General features: G+C 38.9%; 1 protein-coding gene across 1 annotated transcript in view; it reads left to right on the top strand.

Moving 5' to 3' along the window:
* Window positions 1-15,162, top strand: part of sptb (spectrin, beta, erythrocytic) — a 62,585-nt gene extending 47,423 nt beyond the window's left edge. Inside the window, exons 28-36 of the mRNA XM_006632597.3 lie at window positions 245-383; window positions 1,338-1,422; window positions 2,187-2,383; window positions 3,306-3,391; window positions 3,895-3,958; window positions 6,114-6,349; window positions 7,560-7,733; window positions 8,448-8,490; window positions 9,722-15,162. Of these exons, the coding sequence (XP_006632660.2) occupies window positions 245-383; window positions 1,338-1,422; window positions 2,187-2,383; window positions 3,306-3,391; window positions 3,895-3,958; window positions 6,114-6,349; window positions 7,560-7,733; window positions 8,448-8,490; window positions 9,722-9,904 (1,207 nt within the window). The 3' untranslated portion in view covers window positions 9,905-15,162. The remainder of the gene's footprint in view (window positions 1-244; window positions 384-1,337; window positions 1,423-2,186; window positions 2,384-3,305; window positions 3,392-3,894; window positions 3,959-6,113; window positions 6,350-7,559; window positions 7,734-8,447; window positions 8,491-9,721) is intronic.
* The last annotated feature ends 75 nt before the right edge of the window (window positions 15,163-15,237 follow it).

Below are 15,237 nucleotides of genomic sequence, written 5' to 3'. Positions count from 1 at the left end.
CATTAATACTTTCACTCTTTCCATTTCTCTTTAGAGCATGTATATGACAACAGACTTCATTCTGATCTGTTGGTGATAGTTTCCCATTCAAGCAAAAGGATTATTTAGATGGTGATGGACATAGAGAAGATTATGATTTATGTTCATAAATCATAAGATGGACATTGGGTGCTTAATAGGATTAATATGTATCAATTAGTTTTTTTAAATTTGACTCAAATTATACTTTTCTCTGTTGTGGCAGGGATGTATCATCTGTTGAGCTCCTTATGAAGTATCACCAGGGCATCAAGTCAGAGATCGAAACTAGGAACCCCAAATTCACAGCGTGTATTGAGCTGGGGAAAGCGCTTTTGGCACGCAGACACCAGGAATCTGAAGAGGTAAATGTCCAAGAGTTTTAAGGAGAAATAACGGTATGTATGAGAGCATGTTTGCCTAGTTTCCTCTCTGTGTTAAAATCGGGCGAAACTTCTATCCAGGTCTGAATTATACATTTTGTTTCATTTTTGTCTCACAAATAATGCTGGACAAACCGGGTATGACTTAGTATCTTGGGCAGCTCTTCTGGAATGACTTGAATAATAAAGGCCAGTTATGTGGAGTCTCTGATATTTCAGATAAATATTCAAGAGTGGTGCAGTGAGGGTACAGGTGAGGCCAAACAGCTGTTTCCTCAAGCATATGTGTTGATAATGCTAGGGCTTTAACTTTAAAATGCTGTCGCCTCTTCAAAGGCTTTTCAGTTGTGGAAATATTGTCTTTCCACGTATTGTTATGAGGAAAAGCAAAAAATAATGCAAATCTGAAATCTGTCTTATCGGACGGACTACATCACTGCCTGTCTGTCCAAGGTGATCTACAAAGGTTTACATTCAAACAATGTACTCATATATCTAATCTTACATGATGCAATATTAGTGCAGTAATAGCGAAGAACAGAAGATTACATTATATCCTGCACTTTGTGAAGGAATTCAATTAAGTGAAAACAAATACAATCCACATTGGGAATGCAGCATGTGGTGTAAGTCAGCTGCAGACCTTGATTATCTGTAACTCTGAGGAAATGTAAATGAAGAGTAACTGTCTGACGTTCCTGCCAGTCAGGCGTATAGTGGAGAGGACGATGTCCTAGTTAACAGTTTATGAAGTGTGCAATAAGTGGCAGTACCAAGTTGAGTGCTGTTTAAGCAGTAGATGGAGAGCTGTACTCTTAAAAAAAGTGTACAGCAGGATAGTAGGACTCTGTGATGTAGATTGATCCACTCTACCTTCCAGAGATGGAAAAAATGCTAAATCAGCACAAAACATGCCTTCTGTCTGTCTTTCGACAGATTAAAGAAAAGCTGATCCAGCTGACCGAGAAGAACAGGGAGATGATGGGCAAGTGGGATGACAGATGGGACTGGCTTCGTCTCTGTAAGTGCCGAATACCACATAAAAAAACAGAACAGACTAGAGGAGGCCTATTGGTTTGCTAGCAGCTAATTGAGCCAAGGATCTTAACTTGTATGTAACCAGTGGATCTCTTTTGACAGCATTGGTGGGGAAATTGTTCTAGAAGCGCCTTCTGTTCTGTGTTCTAAATGCACCTCCCTGTAGTTTCCAATTGTACTTGTATCAAGGCCAATCCACAATCTTGTCTGTTTAAAACGAAAAAAGGCTCGGTTCTTTTAGGATGTCAGCATAGAATGTTCTTTTATTCCTAGGGATGTGTCTGGTCGGTCTTTTTTGGACAGATTCCAGAACAGAAATATCATTTTGTAACAAGGTGAATAAAGATGTGCTAAATATCCCCAATGAGTTCTTACTAGTGTAATATATACAATTTGCCATTGTTTGTCCTTAGATTGATGTCAACATAAACTTATTAGTATATTTTTTAAGATCACTAATTACATCTTAAATCTGTAGTTTATTTTCTACAGTTCACAAGTATACGCAGGAAAGACGTTCTTATACCTGGGTACGTCAGGTGCAGTTTACTTGTTACAAGTACGACTATGCATTACTATCTCTATCTGAAGATTTTTAAGACAAAGAGAAATGGCTGGTTGACATCCTCATATCAATTAGCTACTATCAAACAGAAAAGATGAGCTGAATGGCCATCTCTCATGTGTAACCCTTCTGGTGTCCCTATGTTCATCTCCACTGCCTGCCCTGCGTTGTCTCCCTGGCAGTGCTGGAGGTGTGCCAGTTTGCAAGAGACGCCTCCGTGGCTGAGGCCTGGCTCATTGCTCAGGAGCCCTACATGGCTAGTCGAGACCTTGGACAGACAGTGGATGAGGTGGAGAAACTGCTCAAGAGACATGAGGCCTTTGAAAAGTCAACAGCCACCTGGGAGGAGAGGTTTTCTGCTCTGGAGCGGCTGACAACGGTATGATCATATTCAAGCTGTGCTTGTCTAGGAGTCCTCCCTGGATATTTATGTTATATAGTATGGTTTAATATTTATGTTATATAGTATGGATTGATATTTATGTTATATAGTATGGACCAGCTATACAATAGTAATATATTAGCTATATAATCCTCCTGTTTCTCCGGGTGGCTCTTTGATGGACTGTAGGGAGAACATGATTCAAAGCTCAGTCTGTTCAAGGAGTTTATACTTCTACTGACACGCTTTTGCTCACTTCATGGAGTAGAGTCACAGATACCGTTGCAATGTATTGTGATTGCTGAGAGCCACCTGGAGCCATCTATTGGAACACAGCAGGAAGACTGTCGTAAGCTGCCCTGTTGGTGCATGGCAATGAGAGATCACACATCCGACAGCTACAATCTCCATGCTGTTAGAAATGTGCCCCATCTGATTTTTATCTCATGATGAACAATAGGTTCCAAGGCCAAACATTTGCATGTAACCACAAGGTCCAATGAGCATTTCTGTTGTATTTTGCACCCAGAAAGATTCACCCATGATTGTACCCATGAGTTGTTGGAATGTAGTTGTCAGAGAACAGGGGGACTGCAGGGAGACATCATGCAGTAAATGATAACTAGCTTTCCTTTTACCCTTATATGGTGGTTATGTAGCAGGACAGCCAGCACGAAAGTAGAAGAAGAAATAAGGTGGCCTTTTCTATCAGCGGATGCCTTTAAATGTTGAATTTCTTGAAACTGACATACTTCTAAGAATTTTAAGCTTTGCTGTGCCTTTACTTGGATGACAAAAGGCTAAAAAACTATTGAAATGAACAAACCTACTGTATGTATATTTCACATATGGCTAAAATCTAAGAATCACGCCAGTGTTTAAATCTCCTTCAATACTCTGAATGTTTTTCTCTCTCCAGTTGGAATTACTTGAAATTCGGAAAAAGCAAGAGCAAATACGTCAAATGAGACAGGAGGAGGAAAAGCGGATTAAAGAGGAGATGAGGTAAGCATCTTTCTCTTAGACCAGTGTTAGCCCTGACAGAATTGATTACATTCATTTACATTCAAATAAACTGAATGAGTCCCATCCATCTTAAGATGGTGCAGGAGAAGCAAAAAGATAAGTGATCTGGGCTTATTATTTTATGCTTTCTGAACTATTGAATCATAATTCAATAGTTCAGCCAACACAAAGCAATTATTTTGGCAAAACACAATTATCCAGTTCTAGCTATTAAAATCATTTAAAAATGCAATGCTCTTTTTAATTATTGAGACAAGCTGTTGGAAAATAGAAATGGTGCTGCCCATTGGGTACTATCTTAATTACATAGTCAGTTATGTTATGTCACATGTTATGCATGTGCTTGTGTCTGCTTCAGTGTATGCTTGTTTTGTCATAACACCAAGGAAGTGCCAAGGATCTGTGTCTTAGTAAAATCTTATGGAGAGGAACATGACTCTGCTTGTAATATTGCTCACTCCTCTGTGCTTGACTTTTACCAGGAGAAGAGAGATGGGCGATACTGCGGACACCTTACAGCTCTACACCCCAGAGGAACAGTCTTTGGTCAGTAGTTCATTTTCAGTTAAATTTCTTATTTGTCACCTGAGAGGCTTGAGAGTTTCTTTTTTTTACTTTGGAAGAAAGATGAGCCCTGCTGCATACAGTGTAATAAGCGCTGCTCCTACCAAACTGAGAGCGTCTTAAAGCAGTGAGGTGAACCCATGGCAGAGTGAGCAGGCAGGCAGGCCAGATGTTGGTAATAACTGAAATCCAAGCCAAGGTCAGGAAACAAACTGTGTTCAAGGCAGCAGGGGAGTCAAAATACACAGGGAAATCCAGGAGCGTAGCCAGGACACAAACACAGATCAAAAGCCAGAAAAACAATCAAGTTGAGCGCAGAGAATATCCAAATTAAAGCACAGAGGGAAATATGGAATGCTGGGAGTGCAGCAAACACTCTCTAAGAACGATGATAACTGGAAAATCGGGTCTTAACTATCCTGTGGAAGCAAGGTAAGGACTGATTTTAGTAAGAGTTGGGACTGATTTCCATCACTTTGCGTTGTCATGGTAATAGATTGATTGACCAGTGCAGCCGCAGGAGTGTCAGTTGCCATGGTGTGCCTAGGTGCTTCTGCTGGTAGTAACAGTGTGTCTAGAGTGTGACACACAGATTCTAGATGGTGCCACTAGGTAACCGTGCCCAGCAAAGCCCATGATCTGTTGGCTTTGGAATGCTTGTCTTGTTACTGGCGTCTTCAGGGATTCAAAATACTACTGTTGTAGGTTCACTGATAGAGACAAATGTCTCAGAAAAGCTGTACCTTTGATTTTCTCGTGTCAGTGGAGGGGAGCGACAGTGGCATGGATGCATTTATTAATTTTATCAGCCGTGCCTTGAAGCTTGACCTGTTCAAGTCTCAGAAGCTCAGCAAGGCTGGGCTAGGGTCAGTACTTGAATTGAAAAACATGGAAGCATGTTGATATGCATTCAGATTAGACACTCTGGCATATGACTGGTGATGCTATGCTGTAGAAGGTGCCATCTTTTTCGGATAAAACTTTCAACCAAGTTCCTTTCCAGACTGTGGATGTGGAACATTTCACAAATCCTGTTGCTGAGATTCCCAGAGTGCTTACATATGGCTGATTGCCTCCAAGGGTCGGAATCCAGCAACATGATGACAATCGAGAGTTCCCAAATGCTTGCATGCTTTTGGTGCTGTGGGTTAGGGCACATACCTCCAAATCGCCAGTCATCACTGAACCTCCTGTGTAGGGCTGTAAATAGACAAGTGACTCGAAGATGAGAGAGCAGGGTGAAAGAGTGGGGCTGCACTTCCCATCTCCCCTTTGTGCGGCAGTAGGATTCATAGCCATGAGCTGAGACATGAATAACACAAGCAGTCTCCATGAAACCCAATGTTCACTTAATGGCTTTGTAAACGTTTTTATTGAGTGTGTATTTTTTTAAAGATTTGTCCCATTCAAAATGTAGCTGGTCTTCGCACATCCATTTGCAGATCATAAACAATGCTATGGGAAGCCTAGGGCTGTTTGACAGTAATTATAGGTTCTTACTATCTTTATGGCACAGCTCTCCTTCATATTTTATGAATTCCCAATGTGCTGCATCATATTTTAGAAGGACTGGAGAGTTCAGGCTTCTCATTAATATTAAATCTCCAAGATGAAGCCTGAAGTAGTCCTGGCAGAGCACAGTCTTGAAACTCCTGGATCAGCTTTGGCATGTTTTTTTTTACTCTCCTGCTGCTTCTAGTAAATCTTTCAGCTGCACTGATTCAGGTGTCCAGAATATTTCTGAATCTTTATGCCAGCATAATTCAAATTTATAATTTAAGACATGTTCAAACGTTACAGCTGAAATACAGTTTTACTCAGTATTGCAGTAAAAGGACAAGGTTTTGCAGAATATCTTAAATACCTGTTTGACACTCGCAGAAGAAAAAAAAAGGGAATCTAAAATGACTAAAAGGACTTTGAAGTGAAGCAGACCTGGGTGTGCTGATACAGCATTGCTGCATTTTGATTTATTGAAATGGTTTATAAAAGAAAATAAAAACCTAGAGTGTGCTACCCTGAGATCTATCCCAGAGTCACAAGGTGCAAGGCAAGACTATCCCCACAGTCCAGCATTGTGAGCCTCCAAAACTCTTTTGAGAGCTTCCTCTAACAGTGACCTACTGTTTTTCTACAGACGGGGTCTGCAGCAGAGCAGAGGCCCGCTCCGCTGGATGAGACCGCAGCCCCAGACAGACCGGAGACGAGCTCAGGAAAGAGACCGTCACTGCCTGGCCCGCTGCCGCCCCCTGTGGAGAGCGAGAGAGCCGCCACACTGCCCTCCGAGACTCAGTCTGTGCAGCCTGCACTGCTGGAGGGGATGCTTGTACGCAAACACAGCCTGGAAGGGCCTGGCAAGAGAGCCTCCAATAGGTAGGAGCCTCAGCTGGACGCCAGCAGACACCATAATGCAAACTCAGTTTTGTGGGCTGGATTAGCCATTTATGTGTAAAGCCAAACTGCGGTGTGACTCATTATTGTCCTTGGCCTCAGTCTGTGGCCTGTCACATATTGTTGCCTGGTGAGTCTGCCTAGTGTCTAGCCGTGGACAAAGGGTTCAGCACAACTAAAGAAGAGAGGAGACTGAGAAGGAAAAGGCAAAATCGAACATGAACACCAAGAGAAAAATATTTTTCTTGAGATGATTTAAGACTTTTATCCTTGACTTTCAATTGGTGGTGTTGTTTTTTAATTAGGTTGCTGGTAAGATTAGTGCTTCATGCAGTAAGAGGAACTGAAGTGTTCATGAATAGTTTAAAGTCTGAATAGTAAAAATGCTACAACTGTATCTTAATTGTTAGTGTATTACAAAAGGACATCTCACAGACCAAGTTTGCCAGTGAGTAGTGTGCTGAGCACCATTAAATGTCCTGCAGTCTCTCTGACTCACTAAACTAACACTTTTCACAAAGTGTTTGCAAAGGAACAGTTATGCTCTTATATAAGATGCTCTGTTTTCTCTGCCTACTCTTTGTATAGTAGATTTACTCCGCAGCTTTTCTCAGTAAACCTAATTTCAACAATTCATTAAGTTAACTCTTTTTTTGCAGTTCATTAAGTAATAGGATGACAAATGGAAAAATCCTTTACCCTCTGTTGAAAGTGATCATCACTTAATGACACATTTTCGAGTTTTAAGGCATTAATTCCGTGTAATCTTCTCAGCAGAGACTATTTTCTCTTGGGCTGTAGTTTGATTATTTTGTTCAGTTTTAGTCTAAGTGTTACAGAAAGAATGATTGCTTATCTAGAAAGAGTCTGAATATGGGCAGAGGCAGTTGCAAAGGTATTGCAGGCATTCAATATTCTAAAGGTGCAATGAAAATGCCTACCCATGGGAATTTCAGGGCTTCATAATGAGTCAGGGACCTGGGGTTCACAAATGGACTATGAATCTGTCTACAAATAGGGTGCATCTGTTTATGGGGAGTCCTGGAGGTCTGGAACAAAGCACCCATCCATGCTGTTGAAACAGTCAAATGGCTGAATGTAGGATTAATAAGATACAATTGGGATCTTTTTCTTTATGTTCTCATGTAAAGGTACAGTACCTAAAGTAAATTAAGCATATTATTTCCTTTAGGTCATGGAACAGTCTGTACTGTGTGCTGAAACCTGGTGAACTGTCTTGCTATAAAGATGCAAAGAGCTTCTATCTGGGAGTTACATACCATGGAGAAGATCCTCTGTCTCTCAGCGATGCAGTCTGTGAAATTCTAACGAATTACAAAAAGAAAAAACACGTGTTCAAATTGAGGTAGGAATTCTAATTTTTCTAGAGTTTTTATTTGGTTCATTTAAGTTTCAAAGCCATTTCCTTATTCAATGTTTGCTTCCCTGCAAGGGTAACATTTTGAAATCAGCCTTTTGTTAAAAATGACTTATTCTTGAATTGCATACACAGTATTTGTCAAAAGCAACTATGTTTTATATGAATTAAATTTCTAGATGAATACCTCTTTCTAATGAGATTATGTTCCAGTTACTCAGACCACAGTTCTTCTCTATACCACACTAGAACTCCTTATAATAGGAGTGATCAGCCCCAGCCTTCAGTTCAGTCCTACAAATTTAAACAAAAAGTTTAAAAACAAAAACATGAGGAGGCTACCCCATGTAGCCTGCCAAAACTTTAATCTCCGTCTTTGCACGAAATGGTGTTTTGCTATACTAACTAGTTTAAAAAGCCCATTTGAAATGAAAATACTAACACCCAGTAGCTCTCCAGGACCACAGCTTGCTGTTTCTGACTTCATAAGACCACTTATTTTCCTAAAGTCACCAAAACCCACATGTTTATGTCTGATGATTCAAGGGTGTCCTCCAAAGTTGAGGTTTGCCACTCCTGCTCTGCAGTATTTGTTGCCATGGAAGAAAGGATAAACTTTCTTGTTTTTTGTGGTTTGTTAGTGGGAGAATAATATTGAACTGTGTGCAGAGGTAAACCTGTTGTGTCTGTTCTTTCACACAGGCTTGGGGATAGCAGTGAGTACCTCTTCCAGTGCAAAGATGAGGTGAGTCTTTGAGAAACTATAGGCAAACTCGTGTACCTGGCTGATGAATACTGCTTATATGGGCAGGATTTTTGCTTATTAAGAGAGTATGCTGAATATTTAACATACAATATTCATTCTACTTAGATCCCAAAGGATGTTCGGAATGAATGTATAAAATCATTTGCATCCTCTGTCAATGTGCTTCTGGTTGTAAATCATCCAAGGACTTTCCTCTTTAGGTGTTGTTGTAAATAATACTGTATACTTTTGTATTGTAATGCTGCTTCATAATATTGAAAAGAGAATGAAATAACCAGTGGTCTAAAAATTTTTAAAAACCTATATGTGGTCATGTGATGACCCTATAGCCATTGCAGGGTGAGGACAGCTCTCATTATATGAGTTATTAGAAGGATTGTGAAAACTGAAGATGCCTCCCATGCCCCTTGAGTTGACAGTATCTCTGACAGCCTGAAAAAGACATGGAAAAATAAAAGCTGAACTGAACCACATACAAGCTAGTATTTTTAAATAGCAAGCTTCAGATTTGCCAGGTTTGTTGTCTCAAATCAATTATCACCTGTTTAAGTGCTCTTTAGTTGGGTATTTATATGTAAGCAGATGACAAAACCTACCTTAAACCTACAGTAAGCCAGTTCTATTTGCCAGTTAAAAACACTAAATCCCTACTTTAATAATGTTAGATAGAAAGTACACAACTCACATCAGAACCACTGAATGTTTTGCTTCCAGTCCCTCAAGCAGGAGACAAAGATGACTGATCCAGGAAACACAGATCACTGATCCCAGTCCAGCACCTGTTTAACCTGCATTTCAGCTCTACAGTTACCAGTTTCACCTAATGGATCGTTATGGCTATTTTATTTTTGCTGGTGGTTAAACAAGGTGTTCAAACCAGTATGCTTTTTAACAGAATGGAGAAGGAGTATACCATTTTTGTAGTCATTATAGATTAAAAAAGTCATCCTAGGCATGGTGACCGAAGAATATTTTTTACTAAGTTAGTACAAGGTGAAGACTCAGAGATGGCTCATTACCTTTTAAAGGAAGGTAGGCTTTAAAACATCGAAGACTAATACAGGAATAAGCTTGAAAATGTTCTGGTTATAAAGACACAGAAGGCCTTTTTACCAATGCATCCATTACAACCGTTCTTCCGTGTGAGAACTTAACTGCAATTTGACTGAACAGAGCTGAGCTAATTGACCGTCTTGCCTGTGTGTTGCAGGAGGAGCTGCAGAACTGGACCCAGGCACTAGAGAGTGCTGCAGCCCCTCAGGGAGAGTCCCAGAGCAGCTACGGGACGCGTGCTCGCAGCCTGCCGCCCCTCTCCTCCAGCACCGCGGGCGACACTGGCAGTGCCAAGAAAGACAAGGAAAAGAGGTTTAGTCTGTTCACCAAGAAGAAATAACACTGCTCACACCAGGGCCACCCGCCCCACTCGGACAGTGAATATTGAAAACCATGGTGCACTGCCTTTTCTTTTTAAATTACCAATGATTTATTAGAATTAAACCTGTAAGGTGATTGAGAATGGAACTCACACTTTGTCCTCTGTATTCAAACCTACAATGCTAGATTCACTTGACAACACTGGTTTTGAGTTTGAAGGGTCAAGAAATGTTTTCACAGCCAAACAACCAAAGATCATTTTAAGGAATTTTCCTTTTTTCTTAAGAATCGCATGCTGAAGCAAGATGTTATTACCTACAATATATGACTTGCAATGTTTTGCCTTACTCGCCTAGAAAGAAATGATTGTAAAATGTAATTCTGTACTGTCAGCTTCGAAAGTAAAACCTGGGGCAGGCTTTGGTAGATTTGTAAAATGCAGTTTCTACAAGATATTAAGAGGGATTTTCTGGAATAATTCATGTCAACATACAGCCCATCTGCAAGTGAAGCAGCGCTGTACAGCGCTGTCTAGAACAGAAACCCCAATAAGTGGTAGTGTACAATTCTACTGCCCTTTACTTTCAGATACCACTACAACCTAAACATATTTTTCCGTTCTCTAGCAAACAAAGAGAAACAATCAGATTTACAGGAAGATTCTGGAAGGGTAGCACTCTGATAATTCAAAGATTGTCCCACATATCAAGGTTTTTTCAAATTCAACTTCAATTTAAACTAATGTAAAATGCACACCAGAAGGCAGTTCTTTAGTAACAGCTGTGGGTTAAAAGACATTTTAAAGACTTCTTTAATGCAACTAAGTCTACAAAGAAAAAAAACTTTTGTGAGTTTTCAGCTAAAACCAAAATGGCTCAGAAAGAACAGAAGAGCAAGGCAATCGTTCATTTAATGATCAAGGGGACAACTGTTAACTGGTGCTAGAGGGGATACGAGTGAAGTTAACACTCCTTGTTTTTATTTCAAATTTTGGATTTGAGCTGTGGAGAAAAACCTGAAGATGCTGAAGTTAACATTGTAAAAAAATAATTATTAAAAAAATGTTGCTGTTCTGTCACTGGCTTTACCACAAGAATTCCAGGCTAAAGGCACACACAAAGAATTGTATGGAGTTCAACTAATCCACTCCAGTATTTTTTTTTATTTTATAAAAATATTTGTATTCTTCTGTATACTACAGATACACTATAGTTTTTCTGTATTCTGTAGGGAAAAGAGCACCAAAGTCATTGCAAAGACTGTAGTAGTGAGGGGGAACCACTACCGAGCTTTTGAACTCCAAAATACAGGGAATTCTATTTGGAATATGCATTGATATTAAGACTTCTTATATTTATTATCTATTTACTGAATTTGCTCTTTACCAAATGATTGAAATCGCCGTTTTTATTTAGTTCTCTTTAAGGGGCATTAGAATTGTTTGCCTTAACAATGGCTGATCAACAATGCCTTGCGTTGTTTCCTTTCTGTCTATGAAGTGTACACTGTTTCTGTCAGTTGTTTCTTGCTGTTTGCATTGTTTTCTCCACTTAAAGTTATAAATGCTCACAATGCCCATTTTCCTATGCTTTCTTCCTTTTCTTTTTTTTAAAGCATTCATTTTACATATTTTCAAAATGTTTGAAAATATAGTATTTATCCTCAGGAGACTTTCTGAGAAGTTAAATACAACTGAGAATTAATAAAACAATTTGAAGAACAGCAACTTACCCAAGATGTTTCAGCATTCTTTGTGAAAGTTGGGATGATTTGGTTATGTAATATCATTTACCCTTGAAGCAGAAAAAAATAACGTCCTTGACCTTGTGTGACTAATCAGGACATGTCACTGATCAGTAGTTATTGGTGGTTACTCACCAAGCACTAAGTATAATATGCTTTCTGTGCTAGAGTGACAGAAATCCAGTGATTTGCCTACAGTTAAACTTACATACAACACCCCACCCTGCAATATTGAACTCTGAGGTTTTGCAAATCATTTGACCATAGTGCATTAATTGACTTATCCTTAGTAATCATCCCATTCACTCAATGCAAGAAAAATCCTATTATTTCCCGTGTTTCTGGGAGCCCTTCTCTAAACTTCTGTTAAGGTACTAAGCAGGACAAGTTACAGACTGCACCTGCCAACAGGCCTGTCTGCTGATTGTGTTAATTGATTCAGGCTGTGCCTGAGCAGAGGAATGGGCTTTTCTAGAGTTAAGGAACAAGTAATAGGTTTATTCGATGCTGTTTATTCCATGCTCTTTTCTAGAGTTAGTTTCTTTTATTGCTCTTTACTCCTCCAATGTACCTTAGCAGTGTGAAGTATACTTTAATCCCAGTACTGGAGTGCTGGGTATGAAGAAACTAGAACGCTGGAGTGGGAATTTCTTCTACCCCAATGCTCTGCATTTTAAAGAAGCCTGGGAGTGATAAGTACTAGTTTCTTTTCAGTTTTTTTGGGTTTTGTGTGTAGAATTCAAATACCTTTAAAGGCTATGGAAGGGGAAATACATTTGAAACATTCTTATAATAATGCTCAGCAGCAATGGGAGGTCATGTTAGAAATCTATAGATGTGTTTGGGAAAGTGAGAAAGTACTCTATGGTAAATGCTGTTATTTTTCTGAGGAGGCTGGTAGGTTTCAAAGAACTGCCTGAACTAGAGTTTTTTTTTGTATTACTTAAAAATGTGATCCATTAAAAAGGCCCGTAAGGGTTTTCCTTGCTAATCTCATTGCTAGGCTAGCGTAGGAGTCTGCAAGTTAGTGTCTATCTTTTTATTGAAGCTCATTTAATAATAAAGATATTTCAGGATGAAACATACAAAGGTACAATGGTGCAAAGGATATTGAGACTCAAAGTGAAGAGTGGGACCGTCAGCCATTAAGATCAGAGAAACATCCGTTATCCCTTTTTTTGTTAGGAACTGTTCAATAATCAGTTGTGCTTCTATTAAAGTGAGTGGACTTAAACTCTTCCTTGACCATTGGAAAATGGCTGACTAGTTGCAAAAATAATCAGACCCTTCCTCAGATGTACCATTTTGTAAAATTACAAACTGCGGTGTACACTTTTTAAATTTACTTTAATATTTGAAAGCAGAAATAGTGTTGAGCTCAGCCTGATCTTCGCATTGTTGGGAGTCTTTTACTTCTTAATGATATTGATATCTTAATGAGATATTAAGGGTTTTTGAAATGTTTCACACCCTTCTCCTACCCTCTGCATTTTTTCAGATTTAAATCTCAGTAGTTTTAAAAGCTCCTTGGTCATCACAGCTGAATTCACTGCCTGACTGAATGACCTTACAGAGATAGGTGTATTTATTCTGAAATAGTGTGAATTATTTGTGTTGCGCACACAAGCCACAATACTAATGGTGTGGCTTGTTAAGATAATTGTGTACCTTAATCAATTTAGGTTTGCCACAGCAAAAGGTTTAAATAAAAATATCAGTAATGACTGAAAGCTCTAACAAAAAATGTATGAAAACATTGAAAAAGGTGTAAATACTTTTGCAAGGCGTAGTTTTAGAGATCCCTTCAAATAGAGCATTAAGTAGTCAATCCTTGAAAAAAAAACTACTGAAAAATTAGTTTTTCCACCTTTAGCCTAGGATACAGCACGATTAAATCTTTTAGATAGAAAAGGTCTTTACTGTTCTGTTGGAGGGTCATCTTACAACTAACTGGTATTTACCAGCATTGATTAAAGTGGTAATTAAATATTAATTATTTTTAGGTGTAAGATGAGATTAACTCTATTTTTAATCCACCTACGTTTGCTGATCAGTTTGCTGACCAGATCGAACTGGGTGTACTCCAGGCTCTAAAAAGCAGCTCAAAGCTGGCCAAGTATACTCTGCAGAACAGTCAATAGCTGCCAGAGCTACTATTGCGATCAGATTTTAAACTTCTGGAAACATCCTTACACATAGCACATTTAATTATTAACAATGTACTGTGGTAATTAACATGCCTTAGAACAAAGCTCTAATTTAGTCGCTAAACAGTAGTGTATGAAAAGTGAAAGTTGAAAAATGGGACAAGAGGATTGATGGATTGTTTATTAAGAATACAAATATGCCAGTATACATTTAAAGGACCCAGAAAAAAGAAAAACAAACACTAGTGTATTCAAAAGGTGAAAAAATCAATTTATACATGAAGAACAAAAAGCAATAAAATTAACTTTCTACATGTGACAAAAAAAAATATTTTACAGGAAAAATGGTTATACCTCTTAAAATACCATTTCTGAAGTTCTACCTTTCAATAGAGCATATTATGGACTATTTTAAGTGTCATCTACAATTCCTCAAATCAAGACAAGAGTATAGAGATAAATACACTTAAAACCAGACAGCCTCGCCACTGCCTCATCATTGAATGCCATTACATGACACCTGTAATTGTTAGAAGAAAGAGCGAGTTACCCTTTTTTGAACAGTTGGCAAATTCGTTAAGAAAGGCTGACTGGCTCTCCTTAGTTACAGGAACAAGTAAAAATAATTGCACGATGATAAGTAGCATGCAAAACCATTTGAATTGACAGAGCATCAGAACAAGTAAACTAGGCTGAGCATCCAAAAGGTGCAATACTGTATTCTGCTGTACAAAGATCTTTACATCCTGTTAGGAAAGCCCAGTGCATTTTCTTAGGTATTTCTAACTTGTTACATTCCCTGGCTGATCTCGGGTGCAAGTGAGGAAACATTCAGCCAGCCCATTTCACTTCTTCCCAGTTCCTCCAATTCTCCTTTATTTTAAAAACAACGTTGCCTAATACGTTTACAAAATACAATGTGATATGATTTGACAAAGCCTAAAGAATCTCCAGCAATGATCTATTGATTTGTGTTTAACAACCTTAAAAACTACACTTGGTGAGAGTGACTGGGATTGCTGAATGTTTCAGTGGCACAGGTTAAAGGAGTCTTTTTGTTCCTGTACTAACAGCTCTGTGGGATTAGGAAGAGGAAACTCAATCCATCTTGGGCTAACAAGCCGTGACATCACAGGGCAATCTTGGGTTGAAAAAGTCATTACTCTTAAGAGGGATTAGAACTACCTGGTTTTGTAGGGTTGCCACCCCTGCTTGAAAGATGAAGGTAAAAATATTCACTGCTCTCCTGTTGTTTGTAACAACCAAATCACAATAACTGAGGGAGAAAGTGCACTGCACACAGAAAGATCTTAATACTGTTGTGTAGCCAGAGAGATGGCAAGATCGCCTTTTAAAATCAAAATAAAGCATTCTATTCGCCACAGAATGTTTTAGGTCTACAGTGTCTGCTTGTGTTGTTGGTTGCTATCAGTATATTTATCACAATGCTAATATGTGTAGA

This window comes from Lepisosteus oculatus, chromosome 8 (genome assembly GCF_040954835.1).
Source record: "Lepisosteus oculatus isolate fLepOcu1 chromosome 8, fLepOcu1.hap2, whole genome shotgun sequence".
NCBI classification, from domain to species: domain Eukaryota; kingdom Metazoa; phylum Chordata; class Actinopteri; order Semionotiformes; family Lepisosteidae; genus Lepisosteus; species Lepisosteus oculatus.
Note: the sequence above shows the minus strand (reverse complement) of the source record. Positions and strands in the feature narration are given on the sequence as shown.